This window comes from Oncorhynchus mykiss, chromosome 16 (assembly GCF_057628025.1).
Source record: "Oncorhynchus mykiss isolate SJ-2025 chromosome 16, ASM5762802v1, whole genome shotgun sequence".
In the NCBI taxonomy this organism is placed as follows: Eukaryota; Metazoa; Chordata; class Actinopteri; order Salmoniformes; family Salmonidae; genus Oncorhynchus; species Oncorhynchus mykiss.
The window spans coordinates 35593445-35620981 of NC_143037.1; the positions used below are offsets into that span (position 1 = coordinate 35593445).

At 42.2% G+C, this 27537-nt stretch overlaps 1 protein-coding gene across 1 annotated transcript in view; it reads left to right on the forward strand.

The window, feature by feature from the left end:
* The first annotated feature begins 3096 nt into the window (after window positions 1–3096).
* plch2a (phospholipase C, eta 2a) overlaps window positions 3097–27537 on the forward strand; it is an 86568-nt gene continuing 62127 nt past the window's right edge. The window contains exons 1-4 of the mRNA XM_090202583.1: window positions 3097–4181; window positions 14056–14202; window positions 20550–20793; window positions 21725–21854. Of these exons, the coding sequence (XP_090058709.1) occupies window positions 3908–4181; window positions 14056–14202; window positions 20550–20793; window positions 21725–21854 (795 nt within the window). The 5' untranslated portion in view covers window positions 3097–3907. The remainder of the gene's footprint in view (window positions 4182–14055; window positions 14203–20549; window positions 20794–21724; window positions 21855–27537) is intronic.

The window sequence follows — 27537 nt, forward strand, 5'->3', positions numbered from 1 at the left end:
GTCACACAGGGAGTCTTTAGTTGGAGCATCATGAGCCTCTTCTGGAACAGTGTTTCTCAATCACAGAAGCCCTCCTGGGAATGCACGTTTTGATGTAGCCCAACAATAACACGCCTGATCCACTGAATCAAGGTTGATGGTGATCTGACACGTTGAATCAGATCTGGTCGTGCTGGGCTAAAAAACAAAAATGATGTAACCCATAAAGTCATTTTAAGATCTGGTTACAGACGACGATCTGTCTGTAGAAAAGGAAGCATGGAAAGGAAGCTGTTCTGAGGATCTTGGAACACAAGCTGAAGCTAGTACTGTGTGAACAAGCTGGATACTGCTGTTGTGCTAGCCTTGGTGCTGAAATGCCCCGTTAGGTCAGGCCTACTATAGTCAGTCCAGGCTGTGAGTGTGCCTATACAATACTACAGCAGAGATTGGATCTCTATATCAGCCCAAATTACCCCCAGAATCCAGTTGCGGTCGAAGCTAATAAAACAGGTCAAACAGAATTTCCCTTCAAATCTCGTTCTCAAGCCAATAAGCTAGTTTCAAGTTGTCTGGTGAGCTGCCTTTTTTGTGGGGATCAATTGTAACTTGTGTTATTTACATTGGATAAAAGTATAGAAAATGGTACATCATACACTACAGTTGAGGAACAATGGGAAAGTAATTCTGCTTCAAAGGTTGATAAATTTGTAACCCCACTTTTGAGAAAATGGCCCTTGAATGTTTTGGTACACCTTTTGGAGAGCTCTTCTTTGTTTACACTCATTCAACATCGTTTACACACTCTTAAGCCTTAGCCCCACCCATCACTTTAAGGATTCACAGGATTCACACTCTAAACAGAGTGAGTAAGGTAGTAGCAAACAACCAAGACTTTCAAGAGTAAAAGTGGTGAAAGTAGTAGCAAAAATACACATATCTAGTCCTTGGCCTACAGTGCATTCAGAAAGTGCATTCAGATCCCTTGTCTTTTCCCACATTTTGTTACATTACAGCCTTATTCTAAAATTGATTAAATAGCTTTTTTCCCTAATCAATTTACACACAATACCCCATAATAAAAAGCAAAAACAGATTTGTATGCATTTTTGCAAATGTATAAATATATAAAAACCCGGAAATATATCACATTTACATAAGTTTTCAGACCCTTTACTCAGTACTTTGTTGAAGCACCTTTGGCAGAAATTGCAGTCTCGAGTCTTCTTGGGAAAGACGCTACAAGCTTGACACATATATTTGGGGAGTTTCTCCCATTTTTCTCTGCAGATCCTCTCAAGCTCTGTCAGGTTGAATGGGGAGCTATTTTCAGCACTCTCCAGAGATGTTCGATTGGGTTCAAGTCTGGGCTCTGGCTGGGCCACTTAAGGACTTTCAGAGACTTGTCCCAAAGCCAACCCTGCATTGTCTTGGCTGTGTGCTTAGGGTCATTGTCCTGTTGAAAGGTGAACCTTCGCCCCAGTCTGAGGTCCTGAGCGCTCTGGAGCAGGTTTTTGTCAAGGATCTCTCTCTGTACTTTGCTCCGTTCATCTTTCCCACGATCCTAACTAGTCTCCCAGTCCCTGCTGCTGAAAAACATCCCCAGAGCATGATGCTGCCACCACCATGCTTCACAGTAGGGATGGCGCCAGGTTTCCTCCAGATGTGATGCTTGGCATTCAGGCCAAAGAGTTCAATCTTGGTTTCAACAGACTACTTCTCCTGTGAAGTAGTGACGTGTGACATACGCCTAGTTTCTTGAAATGAGTCACATATTTAAACGTACTTTACCGGTTGTCTGTGCCGTTGGTCCTTTTAGTGGGAGGAAGTGCAGATAGGGTAACCACAGGAAAGTGTTAAGTTCTGTTGCCAGTAAGTTCTGTTGCCTGTTTTTTCCATCTCCTGATGCATTTCACGTGATGTACAATCTGTAAACAATAGCCGAATGTAACCGAACGTTGTCGACCAAAGCGTTTTCCCTCGCAATCAGCTGGAAATTCTTGTGAAATTTTCCAGCTGATTGCATGGGACAATGTTTGGTCTGTGCTTCATTTAAGCTTGGCCATTGTTGACACATTGTGCAAGTCGTTTGCAAAGTGCATCCGCACTGAAAATACAAACTGGAAATACAAACAGACATACAGACCAGCGTACTGAAAGTCTGGTTAATGACACTACTCTGTGGATATTTTGTGGATATTACCTCCTACATAAGGTCACAATCAGCAGACAACAGGGAAAGTACATTCAAATGAAGTTTATTCAACAGTCTGACTTGTGATGGGACTGTGAGAGGACTCTTGTCCTATCGGATTCGTAGTTTTTTATTTTTCTTTACATTGTCGAGATTTGTGAAAGTGATATTTCAGATAAATTATATTTTGACTAATATATGGCAAGGGAATGACTTAGCCACATAGGACGATACTGCTGCTATATCTAGAGCGAATTCATGAGAACATGTCCTCAATTCCCCTTGTAGGATGAGATGTTAATGTGTGTGCGTTATAAGCTATTACATTTCATAATCTTAAAATGGCTCTGTCACTGACTGGCATGAACCAAGGATCTCTGCCAGCAGAAACCACATTTCCCCCCCCCCCCCTTGTAACCACCCAAATTAAAATTGCATTGGACTGCTAGCTGAGGATTTAACGGAGGCATTTTGATTACAAAACAACACTTCAATATTCAACTTGTCTTCTGTTTCTTAATTCTAACTACGAAGGACTGTGGGATTTCTTATATAACAATGGAAGAGGATTCCAACTCTGTCTCTATTTTTACAGTGAAGGTGTGACATTATTGCAGTGTTTGTTTTGTCAGATTTAAGGCTTTGCACCCCCTCTTTCACCCTCCCACTTGATTTTGCAGCGCTTAAGTCGTTTTATATGCACCTCTGCCAAAGACACACTAGTAGCTAATCATATCTTCGTACACCTATAGCAGGCCATTCAATTAGCCAAAATTGAGTGTTTGAATGTATTCAAACCGGACCCAGATTATACAGGTGGTCAGAATAGAGAGGGAGATCATTTTTCCTCTCTATGGAACGTAACTGGAGATTGAGGTCTCTCAAACTTTCCCCTCAGCCGGGGAAAGCGAGTTTGTGTGCACAGACTTGTGTGTGTCGTCATTTTGATACCCTCTGGTAGCCCCACAGGAGACACCTTCAGGCATGAAAAAAAAAACGTTTTAATTGGTGAGAAGGAAAAACAAGACTTGTTACATCTCTATTAGGGTGCCTGGCACATTCTCAGTGCGTTTCTCTCTCTCTGTGTCTCTCTCTCTTTCTCGCCACACGTTAAGTAAATCCCCCCGACCTGGATTAGAGATTCCGAAGGATTTACGCTCCCGACTGACACTGAGAGGCAGCCTTTTGAATTCTAGCTGAAGAAAGAAGAGAAAGGATATATGATACAGGCGCACCTCGTTGTCAACTGAGATGGAGGGATATTGAAGAGAAGGCGAGCTGAGAGAAGAGAAGAAGAGAAGGTCGTTTGCTGTGGTGAGCAGCGCCAGATTATTGACTAACTGTTGACAGCATTTGGAGAGGAGGATTTTCTTCTCGCTCTCCCACCGAGAGAACTGCCTACTGAAAAGGCTAGATCTGAAAGAATGCTTTGGAAAGGAGCCATCAGCAGATATTGTGATTACTAACTCTCAGCAGTCTACCAAGGACTTTGTACACTAATCAGCTCTAACAAAGACAGAAGAAGCATCCTTCCAAATCGAATCCAAAAAATATCCCCCTTTGACCTCAGTCATACGTTAAGATGTCCATGTCGCATTTGCATTGGCTTTGCCAGCCAGAGGGAAAACAGACCTAACTCTACCTGAGCAAACGTAGCCGGGGCATTCAATCTCCTTTTCGCAATTGAGAGAAGCAGACAGGGAACCGGCGGCGTTCACCCACAATCCTTCAGACATGAGCGCCTCAGTGATGACCAGTGGCCTTTTCCCCATGTCCTTTCCCGTGTCCTCTGCGCTGATGCGGTACGCGGAGGCTGCCCAGGAGCCATGCCCTACCACGGACCAGGCCCCCATCCACAGGGACGAGAAGGTGAAAGAGAAGAAGAAAGAGGGAGAGAGTGTTGTGTGTAAGAGCCAGCAGCAGGCCTCCCTATCCTGCCTGGTGGAGGAGTTCTTCTGTATTGGCAGCAGAATTGTGTCCTCCTCCATGTGGAGGCTGGGAGACATGGGTAAGGATGGATGGATGGATGGATGGCATTTGGACTAGGTTAAAAATTGACCATTACAATAACTAGTGTTCTGGAGTACATTTGTTGTTGAAACGGAATGGGAACTTGGTCGTGTGTGTGTGTGTGTGTGTGTGTGTGTGTGTGTGTGTGTCTGGATTGCGGATGTGTTGTAGGAACAGTACATTTGTTTATGTATCTCTGGTGAGACATGGTACTAGGTACTGTTCTACCGGATGACTGGAGTGTGCCTGTGGGACTGTGTGTCCAATGACCTATTGGTCTGCTGCTTTTTACATCAGTGACACAGACACCTTCACTACAGAAACATCTGTCTATAGGTGTGTATGTGTGTTTGCTGTATGTGTGTGCACGCTTGTGTGTGTGGGTGTGTGACATATGGACTCCAGACAATCCCCTAAAGCTTAGCCTAGTGCTCTGACCGAGTGAGTGAAGGACAACGTGACTCCGCCCCGTTGGCTCTCCTGGCCCAGTTCTTCTACCCAGACTGTACTCCCACTGATGCGCTGGACGACCAGGTTATGCCATCACTGTGGTTGCACCCGGCACTTCTGCCGCTGCTTGTTTAGCAGCATTAAGGTTGACACCAACTTACCTCATCCTCAGCTACCTCCTGGCAGATTATGTGTCCATCACCTGTCGTCTGGCTTCTATTTTAACCATGTTAACCAGTTGTAAAGCCCTCACACGATGGGTAGAAGTCGGAAGAGTGTAGTTATGAATCAAGGTCATAGGGTAATGTGTTTTACTAAAATCATGTTGAGAGTCAACACCAAAAGTTAGGAGATGGACTACGTTGGGAATTTTGCCTGGGTAATTGTTTTATTGTTGTTGACGGTCAGGGTAATTACTTTGATTCGTTTTCAAGCAAGCATTTGTTTTTGGTCTGATTCTTGTCATTAATTGCGTTTGTTGAATTCCAGTAGCTTGTTCTCAAACAAACAAGCAAACCACTTTAGTGTGTTTCAATCAGACCTTTTGGGGCGAAGTGATTTCTCTCATTCAGAGATGTAATTGTTTCCCTTATTAGCTGACACGTTGTTACACACAAGTGATTCTGACGTTCTCTCGTAATTACAATCAATTACAGGAAAAGTAAAATAAGTGTGAATTTAGGTTGACCTTGTAGACATGCCGAGAATAATACCATTATAATTGATGTATTTATTTTCAGTAGCTCCCAAATGTAATTTGGTTGTTGGTCATATCTCCCATGACTGGCATCTGTATACAGCAGGCTAGTCAAGCACAGTAATGACACACAAAACTGTATTTTTTATAACTATTTTATCCTGCTGGACTGTCTTATTGTCTACATGTTCTTTTACATCTCCCCATACTGTGTAACCCTGAGCATGTTTCCATGGCAGCGGCTCTGGACCCAATAATAAAGAGTTAGTTTGAAGTGGCCAGTCTCTGGGCAAACATTGAGATTTCCCTCCAGCTGTTAGTAGAAGTCTTTGCTACAGTACTACTGCAGCATGTCTTTGCCATGCTGTGTCTGCTTGTTATCACTAAAAACGAGTGTCTCACGTCATGCCAAACCTTTATTCATGATACAATTCTCAGTCCTTTCCCGAGGGACAATTTTTTTTTTAGGGGGTGCACATTTTTTCTCTACCCACCTGAATCATTGAGCCCTTGATCAGTGGAATCAGGTTTTGTTGGTGCTGCTGGGCTAAAACAAAAACGTAGACCCGCTTGTGTGATCCCAAGGGGAATTGATCGAGAAACACTGCACTACACACACACACGGCTGGAACACTTAAAAAAAAAATGTTCCTTCTCTAATTTCTTCTTAGAACACTGCACACTTTTGTGCAGTGTAGTTATATTACGAAGAGTTTCCTACAGAGTCCTTGAAGTTGAGTCTTCTTTACAATGTGTATCTGCCCCAGTTTGACCAGTTGGTCCCTAATTGCTCCATTAGCAGCAATTCAAACAGCTGCAACTTCCGAGAGCAGCAGTTTATCTCTGAGAGAGGGAAAGTCCAACATGCACTAGACTGGTGCCTAATTGATTGTCCTTTGATTAGTCGGGCTTCCATGGGCTGTGAATAGCCTTGAAGCTTCCAACGTATTGACAAAATACGTTGGAAAATATGCCGTATTTATTATGTGTTGAATACAATTGAGTTGCATTCCCATGGAGACATTCCATGTCCAAGTTAAAGAGGAAGTGACCCCAACCCCAAAGAGGAAGTGACCCCAACCCTGTAGAATGATGTGGTGTTCTGTACACTTCACAGTAGACTGTAGATGACCCAACAACCCATTAGTGCACATTCCATCTCCCCCAGTTTAGACTGCAGATATTCATCATTTCATATCGTAACTCTTTGACGCAATCCTCTCCCATCTATCTTTGTCTCCCCTTGCTTCCCTCTCCTTTTCACCTCTTCACTTTTTGTCTGCTGTACGCACCGTGCAATCAGCACTCAGCCCACTTTAAACAGAGTTTCGTTAGACTAGATTTGATTCGATTTTGCCCCTTGTCGCTGTAGTGAAATCCATTAGTCTACCCCACCCCCAACACACACACACACACACACACACACACACACACACACACACACACACACACTCACAGTTGAGTAGATTCCTGGAGGAGCTCTCTGTCTGTATCATGGACTATGAAGAGTTAAGGTGAAGGCTGGGTATAAGGGATAGATGCAGTCAATGATAGTGTTGCGTTTGTAGGGGGTTGTGATGGTTCTGTAGCAGATGTTGGTCTTCACCACCTACCTTATTATATCTGGGATGGCTCTTCACAGATTCGGAGCTGAAGAGGCAGGCGGACAGTTTAGTTGTTGGCACAGTTCAGGGACGGGGGAACACAAAATATATAATACAAATACTGAGCTACATTGTATGCCAAAACATTTAGGGGGAATATATTATTTTATACTAATACAATTGCTCATAGACATCGACTCCAGCACCCTCCCGCTGCGAGGATAAGGACACTGAGCCGTTTTCTTAAATGATTCATGAGATTGGGTGGGATCTTAGACCATTCCTCCATACAGAACCCTTCCAGATCCTTGATATCCTTAGTATGCACTTATGGACTGCCCTCTTCCATTCAAACCACAGGTTTTCAATGTCCGGATACTGAGATGGCCATTGCGATATGTTGATTTTGTGGTCAATTAATAATTTCTTTGTAGATGTTGATATGTGTTTCTTAGAAAAAAAAGGGTTCCAAAATGGTTATTCGGCTGTCCCCATAGGAGAACCCTTTTTGGTACTGTGGAAAGGGTTCTACTTGGAACTAAAAATGGTTCTTCAAAGGGTTTTCCTATGGGGACAGACGAAGAACCCTTTAGGTTCTAGATTGCAAAAGTTTTTCTAAGAGTGTACATTTTTTGAGGAAAACAAGTATTACTTGTTAAACAAAATGTATTTCTCTGAGCAATTGTATAAAATAATATCATTTTCCATTTTTTGCATACAATATAGCTCTGTGTTTAAATTGATTTATTTGATACAGTCATTTTTGCTCATCTTTATAAAGGCTGTCAATATTTTCGGACCCTACTGTAAATATACTGTATAAATAAAGTACTGCGTCTCTATGCCACAATAATGTAAGGCTTCAACATCTATGCCCAAGCCATAGAAATATAATTACTTGAATAGGCATTCCCATTCAAGTCAATGAGTGGGTGATGGGTGGTCTATTTATATTGCTTATTAAACAGCCTGAGAATAAAATGAACACAAATGAGCTGGACTGTGCAAAGCCCGGCGTATTTTACTGATGTTGTTGTTGGGCTGAGCATTGCGACAGTATGTCCAGGCCTATTTGGAATGAGTACAGTTACAGTATGCATCAGCTCTATTGTCTCTGGTGGACAATATTCACAATGTTTATTCCATGCATAGCGACTCACTCAACACCCATTTCCAAGGGAATGAAATTAAAAAACATTATTGATCCCTAGAGGGAGAGACTGGGTTTTTTACTGGCAGCAGACAGACTGGGACAATACAGACACACCAGCATGCGTCAGAACACCTATGGAGATTCTCCTTTTCTGTCCTCCTCCGTGACCTGGAAACCGATAAGTGGTAGAGTGATCGAGGAAAGTGTCAAGTCGTTATTAGGCGAATGGAAGAGTGTCCGTCCTTCTTCAATACCCACCTTTCATCGAGCATAGTCATGTGTATTTGAGTTTTGATATGTGTCACTCCCCCTGTTGTTTTGTCAGAGAGGAAAAGCATGCACACATTTTAAGAACATTACACAACACACAATGATATACCAGGATATTTGGCATTCTTACTGAAATAAAACAAACTTTTGAATGTAGATTTTCTGACAGAAAAAGGACAGTGTATTGCCTAGACAGGTTTTACGCATGTACAGTAGCTTGTTGTTGTTGGCACTACTGTCAGACTCCATGTTCAGTAGCTTGTTGTTGTTGGCACTGCAGTCAGACTCCATGTACAGTAGCTTGTTGTTGTTGGCAGTTACACTGTACACATTCAAGGCTCTAATAAAAAATGAAACTGAAAGTAAAATCAACTTCCACAATGTATTTAACATCGTAGCCATATCCTCTTTACATCATTGAAATCACACTGATTCAAGCTCTTTAACAGTATAAAACATCCCTGTTATCATATACACATGTTGTCTTGAATTTCAATGCTAGCTAGCTTCGCTACTAAAAAAAAAAGCTAGCCAACAACACCCAGAATTTCGACATGCACACTATCCACCTAAATTGTTGTAAAATGTGAATTATTCATCCAATCATGAAAACATTTGGTGGGGTTATGCATGACACTTTATTGATCTAGTGGCTAAAGACAAAGAATAGTGTTTAAAAGAGTTAAATGAATTTGGACATTCAGTTGTATATTTCCGTTATTTTTAAGTTAAAATTGTACATTATTTTGTGTGTAGGGTGGACCTAGGAAAGTTGTGAAGGCATATATTTAATCTTACATTTATGCTCTTTCAAATGATATAATAACCATAAGTGTGCTATGTACATTTCTTGATTTAATAGCTGTTAAAAAGGGTGAGTATTACACTAAGATGAAATGTCCAACTGGCTGGGTTATAGCAGGTTATTAAGGGTAATATAAAACAGCACAATTGATGTCATAATATAAACACATTGTTCAATTTATCATTATTGTGATAATTAAGTAAATTTTTTGTGATGTGGATTTTTGTGCCAGATAGAAATGCTTCTCAATGTTGTCATATGATATCTTAAAACACTTTACAGTAGGGTTGGGTGGTATCCAGATTTTCACACCGTCATACCGTGTACCATACCGGGGTATACGGTATTACCAGAAATGCACACAAGGAGTGCTATTTCAAAAATGATTAAATAAATGCACAAAACAATTTAGGCAACAGGGATGTTGATCCAGGTGGGATTGAATGTCTCTGCTCTAACCAAGAAGCTTGATCTTGACATCTTGCCACTTAGCTAGGAAGTTATCAAACCAAATGCATAGCTGGAGCCATGACCAGGATATCATTTATTTGACATCTTTGATTTCTTATAGTTATACTTAACTTGTACTTATAAGAAAGGGCATGGCACGCAGCATCTTTGAGCGGAGGTGCCCCCAACCCAAAAATGACAAATACATGTATATATATACATACGCCGGTATACTGTACAAACGGTATATCGCCCAAGTCTACTTTACAGTCCAATCTATTGACCCCAATTGCCCCCGCCTACGGCAGTAGAGAAATAATTGGGCATATTTCAAGTAGTCTATTCTCTTGTTCAGCCTATTGCTGGCATGTAAGGCTAACATTATTGTGCCACATACTGTAGCCTATATTATTAGCATCATTGTAGCTGTAGCAGTAGCTGTAGCTGTAACAGTAGCTGTAACAGTAGCTGTAGCTGTAGCTGTAACAGTAGCTGTAGCTGTAGCAGTAGCTGTAACAGTAGCTGTAACAGTAGCTGTAACAGTAGCTGTAGCAGTAGCTGTAGCAGTAGCTGTAGCAGTAGCTGTAGCAGTAGCTGGTAGAATTGCAATTTAAGTAAGTAGTGGTCTGGATTGGACTGACATTCTGCATTATCCCCTGGAGCAGGTATTCCCAAACTGTGGCAATGCCATCGAGGGTACGGCAAATAAAAATTTGATTAACATTTAAAAATATATATATATATATAACTATAGAATCCTTTTTTATATACAGTGCCTTGCAAAAGTATTCGGCCCCCTTGAACTTTGCGACCTTTTGCCACATTTCAGGCTTCAAACATAAAATTATAAAACTGTATTTTTTTGTGAAGAATCAACAACAAGTGGGACACAATCATGAAGTGGAACGACCTGTTCACAAATGCTCTCCATCCAACCTCACTGAGCTCGAGCTGTTTTGCGAGGAGGAATGGGAAAAAAATTCAGTCTCTCGATGTGCAAAACTGATAGAGACATACCCCAAGCGACTTACAGCTGTAATCGCAGCAAAAGGTGGCGCTACAAAGTATTAACTTAAGGGGGCTGAATAATTTTGCACGCCCAATTTTTCAGTTTTTGATTTGTTAAAAAAGTTTGAAATATCCAATAAATGTCGTTCCACTTCATGATTGTGTCCCACTTGTTGTTGATTCTTCACAAAAAAATACAGTTTTATATCTTTATGTTTGAAGCCTGAAATGTGTCAAAAGGTCGCAAAGTTCAAGGGGGCCGAATACTTTCGCTAGGCACTGTATTTTTTTCCTTCACATTTTCAAATAGTCCATTTATATTTTTCAGGTTTTTTTCTCGCTTGAGTAACCTTGTTTCACTGCCCCCCCAAAAATTTAACTATCTAGTGTTCAGCGAAATAACAACACAATGTCAAATACAGGTAGCCTAGTCAAATAATTAACATCCAATCACATTAACCATTACTCTCTCACAGGAATTCCACTAACAGTCCATAAGTAGCTAAACGTAGCTGCTGCTCATGTTGGTATCTGTACTGATGGCGCAAACGCCATGACAGGGAGACATAGTGTAGTGGTAATGCTTGCTCCCAATGCCACTTGGGTACACTGCAGCATCCACCGACAGGCTCTTGCTGCCAACCGAATGCCTGACAGCTTGAAAGACGTTTTGGACACTACAGTGAAAATGGTTAACTTTGTTAAAGCAAAGCCCCTGAACACTTGTGTATTTTCTGCACTATGCAATAATATGGGGCAGTGACCATGTAACGCTTTTACAACATACAGAAGTGTGCTGGTTATCAAGGGGAAAAGTATTGACACATTTTTTTTAATTGAGAGACAAGCTTAAAGTTTTCTTTACTGACCAGGATTTTCACTTGTCTGACCGCTTGCATGATGACGAGTTTCTCACTGGCCTATCTGGGTGATGTATTTTCTCGCCTGAATGTTCTGAATCTAGGACTCTCTGTGCGGGACAAATTTGAGGCTATGATTAAGTAGTTGGAGCTCTTCTCTGTCTGGATTAACAAGGACAACACACAGGTCTTTCCATCATTGTATGTTTTTTTGTGTGCAAATGAACTCAAGCTTACGGACAATGTCAAATGTGAAGCACCTGAGTAAGTTTGGTGCACAATTACACATGTACTTTCCCGAAATGGATGACACAAGCAACTGGATTTGTTATCCCTTTCATGCCCTGCCTCCAGCCTCATCGAAATTGCAACAAGCGGATCTGTGAAAATTTAATTTAATCAGAAACCACTGTCAGATTTCTGAATAGGGCTGCGCTCAGAGTATCCTGCCTTGGCAAATCGAGCTGTTAAGACACTGAAGCCCTTTGCAACCACGTACCTATGTGAGTGTTAGATTCTCGGCCCTCACTAGCATGAAAACTAAATACAGGCACAGACTGTGTGGAAAAGGATGTAAGACTGAGAGCAAAAATGATTGATTATTATAATATTATTATTTGTGCCCTGGTCCTATAAGAGCTCTTTGTCACTTCATACGAGCCGGGTTGTGACAAAAACTCACACTCATTCTTATGTTTAATAAATGTATCATAATAGGCTTACAATGATTGCAAAAAACAACATTTGAGAGTGTGCTGAACTTGGTGCTAGAGGGGTAAGCAGCTGGAGGTTGAATGTTTGAAGGGGTACGGGACTAGGGGGTACAGCTGGAGGTTGAATATTTGAAGGGGTACGGGACTAGGGGGTACAGCTGGAGGTTGAATGTTTGAAGGGGTACAGGACTAGGGGGTACAGCTGGAGGTTTAATGTTTGAAGGGGTACGAGACTAGGGGGTACAGCTGGAGGTTGAATGTTTGAAGGGGTACGGGACTAGGGGGTACAGCTGGAGGTTGAATGTTTGAAGGGGTACAGGACTAGGGGGTACAGCTGGAGGTTGAATGTTTGAAGGGGTATGGAGCTGGAGGTTGAATGTTTGAAGGGGTAGGGGACTATAAAACGTTTGGGAACCACTGGCCTGGAGGAAATTGACACAGGCCGTTTGGGGTTCGGGACTGCATGGAATTAACCAGGGCCTCTGGGCCAATTCTCACTATTGACCAATGAAAGCCCAGGGAAGCCAAAACAATGGCAATCTATCTATCACTGGGATGTCTGTACTACTTTAGCCTAACATAGCAGCCGTAAAAGAAATGCCTGAGCGGAGTTCCCACCGGAACTTAGGTCAAAGATGGCTGTATTCCTGAATGCATCCGGTTGTTGGTAACTCCGCTAAGGGTGGTACTATGCACCACACTTAATGTTTAAGGAGATGTTTATGATAATAATCATAATGGTATTATATATTAGTCAAACATGATTCATTCATAGGATGTTATTGACACCTGACAGTTGAGAATCTGGCATTGGAGACTTCAGCCTTAGCCCAGGGTTGTGTAGGGCTAAACAGTGGCACTGGACAAGCTAAATTAGGGATGCCATTACCTGGGCTATCTGTGGAAGAGCTGTCAAACTGAAACCAAAATAATGAACCTGAATGACCGAAATTATGCCCTAAATGTGGTAGCGATATTTTGGTGCCGCTCTGTTTTAGCCATTTTCCTCTTGAGGTATGTTTGGTGCTGTGCGAGAAGTGGTCTCGTCTCAGCACCAGTGTTTAATAATCTCTTCTGTACAAACCAAATGGATTCGGGTAGCTAACAATAGCTAACCATTTTTCTTCTTCCACACTAACACAGTGTAAAATAGGTGTCTGGTTCAGGGGATAAAAATAAAAAAAAAGAATGGAAATTGCTGGGCTCTGCCTTCTCCCCCTTTATCTTCCCTTCCCTCCCTCTCTCTGCCTCCCACTCTCTCTCTCTCTCCCTACCCCTCTCTCTTGCCCCCTCCCTCTCTCCATGTCCCCTTCTCTCCCTCTCCCTTCCTCTCTCCCTTCCTTTCCTCCTCTCCCTCTCCCCCCTTTCTCCCCCATTTCGCCCTCTCTCTACCCCCCCTCTTTGTCTCTCTCTCCACCCGTCTCTCCCCCTTATTCCCCCCTCTCTCCCCATTATCCCCCTCTCACTCTCTACCCCCTCTCCTCTCACTCTCACTCTCTCCCCCTCTCACTCTCTACCCCCTCTCCTCTCTCTCACTCTCTCCCCCTCTCACTCTCTACCCCCTCTCCTCTCACTCTCTCTCTCTCCCTCTAAGTAAAACACTGCATTGGATATGAAAGCCATATCCAATGCAGTATGTGGGAGCGCGACCTTGTGTGAGTAAATGGTAAATAAATGTTTATCTGCCTTGAGCTCCAGACTGAAATGAATGAATGAATTGGTGCTTGACAACAACACCTACTCTCACTCCAATGCAATACACACAGCCTCCCTCATTATCCCAGACATAATCACTTGAATACAAACACTCTCTCACTCTTACACTCACACTAACTTCATGCTTTCTGTGTTTCCCTCTCCAGTGGAGAAATGCATGAGCTCCATGCAGACAGGGACCCAGATGGTGAAGCTGCGCGGCGGCTCCAAGGGACTGGTGCGCTACTTCTACCTGGACCAACACAAGTCCTGCATCCGCTGGCGGCCTTCTCGCAAGAACGAGAAGGCCAAGAGTGAGTAGTTTTACTATTTTACTTCATTACTGAATGATTAGCTGACCTGCTTAGACCTGGAATTAACAGGAGTTAAGTCTTTGTAGCCACACAGTCTGTTTAATAGTCGAATTACAAAGCCAAGAGTGAGTCTCTTTAACTTTACGACTGAGTGACTGGCCCTCATCCAGTGTCTCACGTTTTGATTCCCTACTTCTGTATTAACCTGGATGTAACAGGAATTAAGGCCCAGATCCAATCAGATCAAGACTGGCCCTCATCCAGTGTCTCACATTTTGATTCCCTACTTCTGTATTAACCTGGATGTAACAGGAGTTAAGGCCCAGATCCAATCAGATCAAGACTGGCCCTCATCCAGTGTCTCACGTTTTGATTCCCTACTTCTGTATTAACCTGGATGTAACAGGAGTTAAGGCCCAGATCCAATCAGATCAAGACTGGCTCTCATCCAGTGTCTCACGTTTTGATTCCCTACTTCTGTATTAACCTGGATGTAACAGGAGTTAAGGCCCAGATCCAATCAGATCAAGCGTTAAGCCGGAGGTGTAACTGTGTTAGAGCTGTCAAATCGGTGAGTGGCTGCTTGTGTGGTCATTATCACGAAGCCACACCCATCCCACTCGCTTTAGGCTATATAAACATAATGACACTCGCGTTCAAAATCAATAAAAACATCATACGGATTTATATTGGCCTAATGTAACAGGGCTGCATAGGATTATTACTAATGCGACTTGGCACATCCAATGGAAATGTCGTTGATAGGTATAATGCTGGAAGCTCCAATGCAGTTACAACTCTGACACACCTCCGACATCGCCTAAATAAAAATGATGAAACTGATGTGCGGTTGTCGGTTATTGCGGGTTAAGGCAGAACTGATTGAATCTAGAATAGTATCTATAGCTCCACAATTAGATTCATAGTACATATTAGTACATATAACATGTTTGCGTGAATGTCCCTTTAGTCTGTCTTACATCAACAATCAGCACTTCCATCTCTCCCACTAAGCTTATTACCGTAGTCCCAAACAGGAATCATTGAGGATTCACCTCAAAATTGTTTGTGTAGAAACAAAATGGCCCCGTCTCACAGGAGGCACCAGGCTCAGTTTCCTGATGCTCGCTTCGTAGCCTCCAGCCCAGCTCCACCACCGCCATGGGAGTTAATAAGCTTCTTAAGTAGCCTCAATTATTCATCGGCTTTAATCTGCCAGACCAGCGTTGCTTGATTCAACACATTGAGCCAGGAAAGGCAGAACGCAGGGACCTCCAGAGAAACGAATGGAGCAGGAAAGGAAATTAGAATAAGAACCCCGGAATCTTCAATTTTGTCACATGGGATCGGATTGGGAGATACCCTAATGAACACAGTCTCAGGCTATGCGACGGAAAGCAAAATCAGCATTTCTTATTGGACAAGTCTATTGTGATGCATACGACCCTGCCTTGCCGGGGCAGTTTTGGTGGTGGGGAGTCGAGACAGCTGGGTGAGAAAGGTAGAGGTTGTTGTTGTTTTCATGCAGCAACAACAATCATGTCAACACTAAACTAAAAGACAGCAGGCCACATGACAGCACACTGACCCTACAGCAGCATATATATATATATTTTTTTTTTTTGAAAAACGGTTCTTGAGAGGCCCACGATCACATTCCCGGCCCCAGATAACTGTACACCTCTGCATTATTTATGAACAGGCCTTATTCAGGGATCCCTTCGTGCTTTTTTTCCCCTCTCCACCCGGGAGCACACAAGCACCATGCGCTGTTGTTATTCAGCGTGCCGGCTTCACCTTTGACATGTCGTCTTGTGTGTGTTGACAATCTCCAGTCAAATTGGTTTCAGGTTTCCATTCAACTGGGAGGCTTCTGTGTGACCTGAGATGCATACTGTACCTGTGTGCATGCATGTGTATAGAATTTTTCTGTATTTATTTTTCTATTTGAAAATATGAGGTACTGTACGTTTTTTAGATTGTATAGATCACTCCTCTCCTATAATGATGCTCTGTGTTTTTTAACAGAAATGCATCCACAAACATAATTGTATTAGTATATTAATAGATTCATCAATTACCATTATCTAAGTGAGTTTCATCGAGAAACTTTCTTAGACAATTCCTTTGATACAGCAGTAGCAATACAAGGATATAACATCTACAGAAAAGACAGAAGTGCTTATGATGGAAGTGTTACGATATACAGTACCAGTCAATAGTTTGGCCACACCTACTCATTCAAGGGTTTTCCTTTATTTTTTTACTATTTTCTACATTGTAGAATAATAGTGAAGACGTCAAAACTATGATATAACACACATGGAATCATGTAGTAACCAAAAAGGTGTTAAACAAATCAAGAAATATTTTATATTTTAGGCTCCACCCTTCACCTGGAATGCTTTTCCAACAGACTTGAAGGAGTTCCCACATATGCTGAGCACTTGTTGGCTGCTTTTCCAACTGTGGTCCAACTCATTCCAAACCATCTCAATTGGGTTGAGATTGGGGGATTGATCCAGCATTCCATCACTCTCCTTCTTCGTCAAATAGCCCTTACACAGCCTGGAGGTGTGTTGGGTCATTGTCCGGTTGAAAAACAAATTATAGCCCCAATAAGCGCAAACCAGATGGGATGGTGTATCTCTGCAGAATGCTGTGGTAGCCATGCTGTTAAGTGCGCCTTGAATTCTAAATAAATCACAGACAGTGCCAACAGCAAAGCACCCCTACACCATCACACCTCCTCCTTCATGCTTCACATTGGGAAACACACATGCGGAGAGCATCCATTCACCTACTCAGCATCTCAAAAGGACACAGCGTTTGGAACCAAAAATCTCAAATTTGGACACATCAGACCAAAAGACAGATTTCCACCGGTCTAATGTCCATTGCCCGTGTTTCTTGGCCCAGTCAAGTCTCTTTTTCTTGTTAGTGTCCTTTAGTAGTGGTTTCTTTGCAGCAATTTGACCATGACGGCCAGATTCACACATGTTGAGATGTGTCTCTTACTTGAACTCTGTGAAGTGAAGCATTTATTTGGGCTGCAATTTCTGAGGCTGGTAACTAATGAACTTATCCTCTGCAGAAGAGGTAACTCTGTGTCTTTCTTTCCTGTGGCGGTCCTCATGAGAGCCAGTTTCATCATAGCGCTTGATTATTTTTGCAATTGCACCTGACAAAACTTTAGAAGTTCTTGAAATGTTCCAGATTGACTGACCTTCATGTCTTCAAGTAATGATGTACTGTCATTTCTCATTGCTCATTTTAGCTGTTCTTTCCATGATATGAACTTGGTATTTTACCAAATATGGCTATCCTCTGTATACCACCCTTACCTTGTCACAACACAACTGATTGGCTCAAACACATTAAGAAAGAAAGAAATTCCACAAATTTACTTTTAACATGGCACATGGATGGAAATGCATTCCAGGTGACTACCTCATGAAGCTGGTTGAGAGAATGCCAACAGGAAGTATTTGTTAAGAAATTAACTGTGAGAAGTGTTAAAGCCCTTTTGGATTGATGATGAATGAAAACATTTTATGGTTCAAAGAAATTATGCAAAAGAGGTGACAAACAAGTCAGGCTGCTCAGCTGATTGGTTGGCATACTGTAAATTGAGAAATGTTTTGACTAAACTTAAGAAAAATAAGAAACTATATTATCAAACCAAGATAAATGACATAAAACACAGTGGGAAAATAGTTTTGAGTACCTTAAATTATTTAATGGGCAGAAAACCCAATTCATCTCCATCGTTCATTGAAGATGATGGGTCATTTATAACAAAACCTTTCGATATTGCCAATGAGTGAAATGACAACATTGAACAGGGAGTGAATCATCATATTTTTGTATAAAGCATAATGAAAGAGAAGGACTGCTGTTTTGAATTTGGTCAAGTTAGTGTGGGAGAGGTTGAAAAACTTTTAATCAATAAATGATAAGAATGATAAGCCACCAGGTACAGACAACCTTGATGTCTCTATTTGGTTAGTTCGGGGTGTGATTTGGGTGGGCATTCTAGTTTTTCTATTTCTTTGTTGGCATGGTATAGTTCCCAATCAGAGGCAGCTGTCTATCGTTGTCTCTGATAGGGGATCATACTTAGACAGCCTTTTCCCCACCTTTAGTTTGTGGGATCTTGTTTTTGTGTAGTGCCTGTGAGCACTCCAGTCGTTACGTCTCGTTTGCTGTTTATTGTTTTTGTTGGTGAGTTTCATTTATATAAACATGCCCCCCCCCCCAAAGGAGTGTGGGTGTCCACAGGCATGGAAGGAAGCCAAAGTAATTTCACACCCTAAAAATCCTAAAACACCCTTTGCTGGCTCTAACAGCCGCCCAATCCGTTTTGCTGCCTGCTCTTAGTAAACTGATGGAGAGAATTGACCAAATACAATACTATTTTTCTGAGAACAAATTAACTACGGACTTTCAACATGCATATAGAGAAGGGCACTCAACTTGTACTGCACTGCCTCAGATGACAGATGATTTGTTAAAATAAATTGATAAAAGATGATAGTTGGGGCTGTATTAGATTTCAGTGCAGCCCTTGATGTTATTGATCATACATTGTTATTGAAGAAGCTCACTCCCTTCCATCTCCAAGTACTCAAGCAAAATGACCTTTAAAAAGGGATTAAACATCATCTCATGGAACAGCAGGGACTGTGACGGGACACACACACACATATTTTTTTATTATTATTATATATAGATTTGTTGTATTGTTTTGTTTTGTATATAGTTTTTTTAAATTTGTGGGCTTGTCCTTGTTATGTTTTGTGTTTTTTTTGTGGACTCCAGGATGAATAGCTGCAAAAGCTAATGGGGATCCAAATAAACATATAAACCATCAAAGCGTATTGGCTGGACCTCCTCCAAGCATTAATCAAAGGCACAAAGGCTTTTGAACTAACTGTATGGGAATGGATTGTTTTGCTCAGGTTGGATGGCCTCTAGGTTATCAAGTTGTTATTTTCATGGGAATTATGCATGTTCAACAGCTCCACGACCCAAGGGGCTGGTATATAAAATAATGACATAGAAAGAGCTCAACCTCAAAACCAGCCAGAATATATTTTATTAGCTCCCAAATTAGGTGATCATCCCAAAAGGTTACTGAGTCAATCTTCCTGAAAACAGGCCAACATGATAGCATACACTTCTCACCTTTTCTTTCTCAGAACATTGAGTGGGCTTGAGGTAAACTCAAAATGGCCACCACATACAGTTGAATTCGGAAGTTTACATACACTTAGGTTAGAGTCATTAAAACTTGTTTTTCAACCACTCCACAAATGTCTTGGAGTAGCCATCATAAGCCCTGACCTCAATCCTATAGAAAATGTGTGGGCAGAACTGAAAAAGCATGTGCGGGCAAAAACGCTTGACCCAAGTTAAACAATTTAAAGGCAATACTACCAAATACTAATTGAGTGTATGTGAACTTCTGACCCACTGGGAATGTGATGAAAGAAATAAAAGCTGAAATAAATAATTCTCTCTTCTATTATTCTGACATTTCACATTCTTAAAATAAAGTGGTGATCCTAACTGACCTAAGACAGGGAATTTTTACTAGGATTAAATGTCAGGAATTGTGAAAAACTTCAACTGTAGATACCATTATAAAATCCGTTTGGGAAAAAATATGCTAAATGTTATTGAACATCTCAAGGCAATTTCTTCCTATAAAATATAATTATCATGCCATTAGTGTTTCATCTTAATAACGTAGCTCTCCTGGCACAGCATGCTAATTCTGTGCCCGGTAGAGTTTTTTTGTGTGTGTTTTTTCTGTATCATATTGCCTAGGCTTCGTAATTCAGACTTCGAAGTTAAGTTTCCATCCCTCCCTGTACCTCAACAATTTAGCCGCCGCTGCCGTTTCAGCCTCGTTATACGTCAGACGGGGGGGAAATAAATCCCATCCCGCCCAATGGAATAAACTCAATATGAATATGAGGGTTATAAATGGATTTGCTTCATCGAGTGACTTTTCCTGATTCTTTATTAAGTTTTAATGGTCTACATTGGAAGTGCCTCAGGTTTCCCTTGAATAGTTCCTCTTTTAACATGTGGATTTTTCACGCTACTGAGCTGGGTTAAATGAAATGGACCTGGTTATGCATTTTTTAGGTGCTGAAAAGGACCATTTTTGAAAGGGAAATAACTAAGCCAAAACAGTGGTTCGGGTTGGCATGATGGTGTGAAAAGGGTCATTCATGTAAGGTCCCAAATTCACCGTCAACAGTCAGCTTTTCAGAGTGATGGTGAACTAACCTTTATTTCCTATCTCTCTCCCTCCCTCTCGCCCTCGCTCTATCCAGTCTCCATCGACTCCATCCGAGAGGTGTGCGAGGGTAAGCAGTCTGAGATCTTCCAGCGCTACTCTGAGGGCAGCTTCGACCCCAACTGCTGTTTCAGCCTGTATTATGGCGAGCGCTTGGAGTCCCTGGATCTAGTGTCCAGCACAGGCGAGGAGGCGCGTACCTGGATCACCGGCCTCAAGTACCTGGTGGCGGGCATCAGCGACGAGGACAGCCTGGCCAAGAGGCAACGCACCCGTGATCAATATCCTTACCGGGGCAATGGGCATGTTAGGCTGTCTCTGGGAATGGGTTTAGTAACTGGACAGCCGGGTCTCATTCATTAGTGCACACTAGCAAAATGTTTTGCATTAGCATTTGTAATTGGGCAGGTTTAGCTAGTTTTCTTCCGTTGCCTAATAAATAGGACCCACAGGTCAATGACATTTCTATTCAGTCAGTGCAGGTCAGAAGAAGAATTGAAATACCATTTTTGGTGAGGACTTTTCAATACTTGGTTAAGATGATTCTGAGTGTGGATAAGTAATAACGCAGACTGACACACACACTCACACACATGCAGACTGACACGCACACTGACATTCCTTCTCTCTCCCCACACGCAGACTGACACGCACACTGACGTTCCTTCTCTCTCCCCACACGCAGACTGACACACACACTGAAGTTCCTTCTCTCTCCCCACATGCAGACTGACACGCACACTGAAGTTCCTTCTCTCTCCCCACACACATACTGAAACACACACAGTCTTCCGTGCTGGCATGTCAGCAAGGCTGATGTGCTGATAAAAGAAGGGCAGGTGAAGGCTGCCGGAGGCACCTATCACATCGTCTCGATCAGAGACGCACACAGACGGTTTGCGCTAAAATTAGACTCGGCTGCGGAGAGTGAGAGCTGTGTGAGAGATCAAAAGGTTTTGCTTGTTTCAGAACAGTTTGGGGTCTGAACCGCAATTCAGCTTAGGGCTACCTTCTCTAAATATTCTGAACCACCCTAGCTGTCAACTATTTGTTGCAGATTATACTTTATTAATTGATTGATCAATCAATAAATCAATCAATCGATGTGAACACCTGTGGATAGTTAATAGAACACCAAGACTGCGTAGTACCCGTGTCTGTGTTTGTGCTTACATGTGTGTTATCCATCCTCAACACCTGCTTGATTGGTACGTGGCTGAAGCAGACATTTGCGGAGGCGGATAAGAACGGCGATGGCAGCCTGAGCATCAGCGAGGTCCTGCAGCTCCTCCACAAACTCAACGTCAACCTACCCCGCCAGAAAGTCAAGCAGATGTTCAAGGTACACTACAGTCGTAGTTTTATGTTAATAATAATAATGGAGCTTTAATAGCACTGAATTACAAAGATCATCTCAAAATGAGAGGGAGAGAAGTGTTATCAGTGACAACAGGGCTGCTTAGTGGCCTTTTTTTTATACCAATTTGTGTGTGTCTCATTGTTGTGGTAGGGACGCACTACTCTCTAAATAATGAGCAGTCAAACAGTCAGTTGTTTGAGCAGTCAAACAATCTTACAGACAAGTCTGTCAATGGAGTTGGTCCCAAATGGCACCCTATTTCATCTATAAGTCTTTGCTAGGTAAAGCCCCGCCTTATCTCAGCTCACTGGTCACCCTAGCAACACGTGCCCCTGGCACACGCTCCAGCGGGTATATTGCACTGGTCATACCCAAAGCCAATACTTCCTTTGGCAGCCTTTCCTTCCAGTTCTCTGCTGCCAATGACTGGAACGAACTGCAAAAGCTGGAGTCTTATATCTCCCTCACTAGTTTTAAGCATCAGCTGTCTGAGCAGATTACCGACCACTGTACCTGTACACAGCCAATCTGTAAATAGCACACCCAACTACCTCATCCCCATATTATTACTTTCCCTCTTGCTCTTTTTCACCCCAGTATCTCTACTTGCACATCATCATCTGCTCATCTATCACTCCAGTATTAATGCTAAATTGTAATTATTTTGCCTCTATGGCCTATTTATTGCCTACCTCCCTACTCTTCTACATTTGCACACACTGTACATTCTATTTTTATTTTGTGTTATTGACTGTACGTTTGTTTATGTGTAACTCTGTGTTGTTGTTTTTGCCGCACTGCTTTGCTTTATCTTGGCCAGGTTGCAGTTGTAAATGAGAACTTGTTCTCAACTGGCCTACCTGGTTAAATAAAGGTGAAATGAAACATTTAAAAAAATATATAGTGCACTACTTTTGACCAGAGCCCTAAGCACTACATAGGGAATAGGGTGCCAATCAGGACGCAAACAATGTCAACAGATTTTTTTATTTTATTTAACTAGGCAAGTCAGTTAAGAACAAATTCTTATTTACAATGACGGCCTACCCCGGCCAAACCCGGATGACGCGGGGCCAATTGTGTGCCGCCCCGATCAAAGCAATTGATTCTACACACGTAGATTCAATCAAAACAATTGATTCTACACACATAGTATTGATCAAAACAATTGATTCTACATGTATGTATTTTGGTAAGTACTTTCTTAACACTTTTTTCTCAAAACTGCATTGTTGGTTAAGGGCTTGTAAGTAAGCATTTCACTGTAAGGTCTACAGCTGTTGTATTCGGCGCATGTGACAAATACAATTTGACTTGATTTTGTGGATATTTTGAAACGGTAAGTACAAAACCAGAGATGCACTTTCATTTCTGAGATAATATTTAGTGAGTCTTTATCTCATGAATTGAAACCATAAAGCCTAAGCAAACGACAATTACCTTTGATTTCTTAGATATCTCGGCTCAGTTTGTGTGTGAATGCCTATTCTCCCTGTATGGTTTAGAAATGACGAGGCGCTTTTTCTAAATGACCCAGTCATGGTGAATAGATAGGGCTGTGGCTTTCACGTCTTGATTACTTCACAACTTTAAATTGAGTTCATTCACCAACTTCAGTCAAGAATGTCGCAAAAGTACGCATTCACACTTGACCTTTTCCAAACCCATTTCGAATTACTCACTCAGTGGTAATGGGGATGTGTCATCATGATGGTTGTGACATTTCAGACAGATTTGTCACAGGAAACTGTATTACAGGAAAGGCAATTGTGTCGTTCCATTTGATTTCAGTCACTTTTTAAATTTGTTTTATTATTAAATTTTTCTCCCTTTTTCTCCCCAATTTCATGGTATTCAATTGGTAGTTACAGTCTTGTACCATTGATGCAACCCCCGTACGGACTCGCTAGAGGCTAAGGTCGAGAGCTGTAGGTCCTTCGAGACACGATCCAGCCAAGCTGCACTGCTTCTTGACACAGTCCCCACTTAACCCGGAAGCCAGCCGTTTCCTCCGCCAGGTGTTGGAGGAAACACCGTACACCTGGCGACCGTGTTAGCGTGCATGCGCCCGGTCCACCACAGGAGTCGCTAGAGCACGATGGGACAAGGCCAAACCCTCCCCTAACCCGGACAACGCTGTGCCCGTAGGTTCCAAGGTCGCGGCCGGCTGCGGATCTCTAGTGGCACATCTAGCACTGCGTTGCAGTGTCTTAGACCACTGCGCCACTCGGGAGGCCCTTCAATCACTTTTTAACCACACCCCTTTTGATTTGAGCAAAACTTACCATACATATTTGCCATGGTAGAAGTTGTCCTGAAAGCCCCAATATTTTGTGTGTTTTACTCTCCTTTTCTCCGCAATTTCGATCTCATCGCTGCAACACTCCAACGGGCACGGGAGAAGCGAAGGTGGAGTCATGCATCCTCCGGAACATGACCCACCTAACTGCTCTCCTTAACACCCGCCAGATTAACCCGGAAGCCAGCAGGCACCGCATGTGTCGGAGGAAACACAGTTGAACAGGCGACCGGGGTCAGCCTGCAGAAGGAGTTCCACAAGGAGTTTCTAGAGCTCGATGACCCAAGTAAAGTAAAGCCCCCCCCCCCCCCCCCCCCCCCGGCCCAAACCCTCCCCTAACCTGGACGAAGCTGGGCCAATTGTCCTCCATCCTATGGGACTCCCGGCCACGATGCAGTGCCTTAGACTGCTGCGCCACTCGGGAGGCCCGCCAAAACAAAGTTTACCCATTTTGCATACCATGAGACATCCATGCCATCACTGGAAAACCCTGGAAAAGATCAACGGTTTGGTTTGATATAATTTTAAAGCTTACAAACAGGGTTGTCAAACTATTTTATAATTTCTTTTAAAAAAAAGTGCAATAAAAAATCATTTTTTTACCTTCAATTATCTTAAAACGCATAAACTCTTATGTTTTACATTTGTGCGTATGTTGTAGCTTCAAACCTATTCTACATCATCCGAGGTGTTTGTGTTGTGCCCGCCGCCGGTTGAGACACAGCATGCCTTTGAATACAGGGTGGGTGTCATTGTGCTGTCAAAAAGTCTGTATGAACAATTTACATATACTGTACGATGCCTTCAGAAAGTATTCACACCCCTTGACCTTTTGCACATTTTGCTGTGTTACTGCCTGAATTTTAAATTGAGATGTTGTCACTGGCCTACACACAATACTCTATAATATCAAAGTGGATTTTTTTTTACAAAAATTAAAAGCTGGCATGTCTTGAGTCAAGAATTCAACCCCTTTCTTATGGCAAGTCTCTAAATAAGTTCAGTAGTAAATAATAGTGTTTAACATGATTTTTGAATGACTACCTCATCTCTGTACCCCATCCATACAATTATCTCTAAGGTCCCCCAGTCGAGCAGTGAATTTCAAACACAGGTTTTCCAATGCAACACAAAAAGGGCACCTAGGTGTAGGTGGGTGAAAAAAACACATTGAATATTTTTTATTTAATTTTTTATTTAACCTTTATTTAACTAGGCAATCAGTTAAGAACACATTATTATTTACAATGACATAGTAAAGTCCTGAACCGGTTCCAACCCCCAAAAAGTACTGGTATATATCGTTCCTTTCTGTTCCTTTTTTTAACCAGTGAAGTCAAGTTTTTTAGATTTGGCTAAGTCAATTACTTCACCAATCAGTGCGGATAGAGCAGGCAAGCTATTTGTTTACATGCGTGGTGGACAGACAAGTGTAGCCTATGGCACAAGTGAAAATTTGCAGCTAGGGAAAGAGTGAGAGAGGCTTGAAGCACTGGGCATCTTGTTATGACATGCATTATATGAATTAGTTCCATAGAATTATACCTTCTATGGAGGAACGTTTAAATATCCTTTGAGCTAGCTAGCGAACAAGCTTGAGCTAGCTAGCGAACAAGCTTGAGCTAGCTAGCGAACAAGCTTGTGTGTGCAGAGTGGCACCAGAATTAAAAACATGTCTTACCTTTTTGTAGTTAATAAATCCAACGTGAAACATGATAACTATGCTTATAGTATTATAAACGCAACATGCAACAATTTCAAAGATTTTACTGAGTTACAGTTCATTTAAGGAAATCAGTCAATTTAAATAAATAAATTAGGCCATAATCTATGGATTCCACATGACTTGTACTACAGATATGAATCTGTTGGTCACAGATACCTTAAAAATCTGGTGTGACCACAATTTGCCTCATGCAGCCCAACACATCTCCTTCGCATAGAGTTAATCAGGCTGTTGATTGTGGCCTGTGGAATGTTGTCCCATTCAATGGCTGTGCGAAGTTGCTGGATATTGGCAGGAACTGGTACACTTTGTCATACACGTTGGCCCAGAGCATTCCAAACATGCTAATTTGGTGACATGTCCTGGTGAGTATGCAGGCCATGGAAGAACTGGGACATTTTCAGCTCCCAGGAATTGTGTACAGATCCTTGTGACATGGGGCCATGCATTATCATACTGAAACATGAGGTGATGGCGGCAGATGAATGGCACGTTAATGGGCCTCAGGATCTCATCATGGTATCTCTGTGCATTCAAATGGCCATCGATAAAATGCAATTGTTCTATGTCTGTAGCTTATGCCTGCCCATACCATAACCCCACCGCCACCATGGGGCACTCTGTTTACAACATTGACATCAGCAAACTGCTCGCCCACACAACGCCATACACGTGGTCTCCGGTTGCGAGGCCGGTTTGGATGTAGTGCCATATTCTCTAAAACGATGTTGGAGTCAGCTTATGGTAGATAAATTTGCATGAAATTGTCTGGCAACAGCTCTGGTTGACATTCTTTCAGTCAACATGACAATTTTACACTCCCTCAAAACACACTTGTTGTGTGTCAAAACGGCTAATTTTGGAGTGGCCTTTTCTTGTCCCCAGCACAATGTGTACCTGTGTAATGATCATGCTGTTTAATTAGCTTCTTGATATGCCACACCTGTAAGGTGGATAGATTATCTTGGCAAAGGATAAATTCTCACAAACAGGGATTGAAACATATTTTTACAAAACATTTTAGAGAAATAGGATTTTTGTGCGTATGTATTTGTTTTAATCTCATGAAACATTGGACCAACACTTTACATGTTGTGTTTATATTTTTGTTCAGTGTAGCATTGAAAAAGTTCATCCATTCTTCTCTAGCTAATTAAAAACTCTCTCTATCTTCTGAATCAAGCTTGTAATGTCAGTACAGTAGCCTGTGCTATGGAGGGGCAGGTAGCCTAAACACGCACAGGCAAAGATTTTCAGCTTGCAGGCAGACACTGGAAGTTTCTGAGTGACAGAGTGAGGGCTTTGCATAGGAGCTTTGTTGCATTTTGTCAGTCGGACTGCCAGATGGTGAAGCGTGATGAGTCCAATGGTGGCGAGCTTTACACCACTCTAGCTGACGCTTGGCATTGCGCATGGTGAACTTAGGCTTCAGTGCGGCCTCTCAGCCATGGAAACCCATTTCATGAATCTCCCAACTAACAGTTATTGTGCTGACGTTACATTCAGAGGCAGTTTGGCACTCGGTACTGAGTGTTGCAACTGAGGACAGATGATTTTTACTGGCTACGTGCTTCAGCACTCGGGCGGTCCTGTTCTGTGAGCTTGTGTGGCCTACCACTTTGCGGCTGAACAGTTGTTGC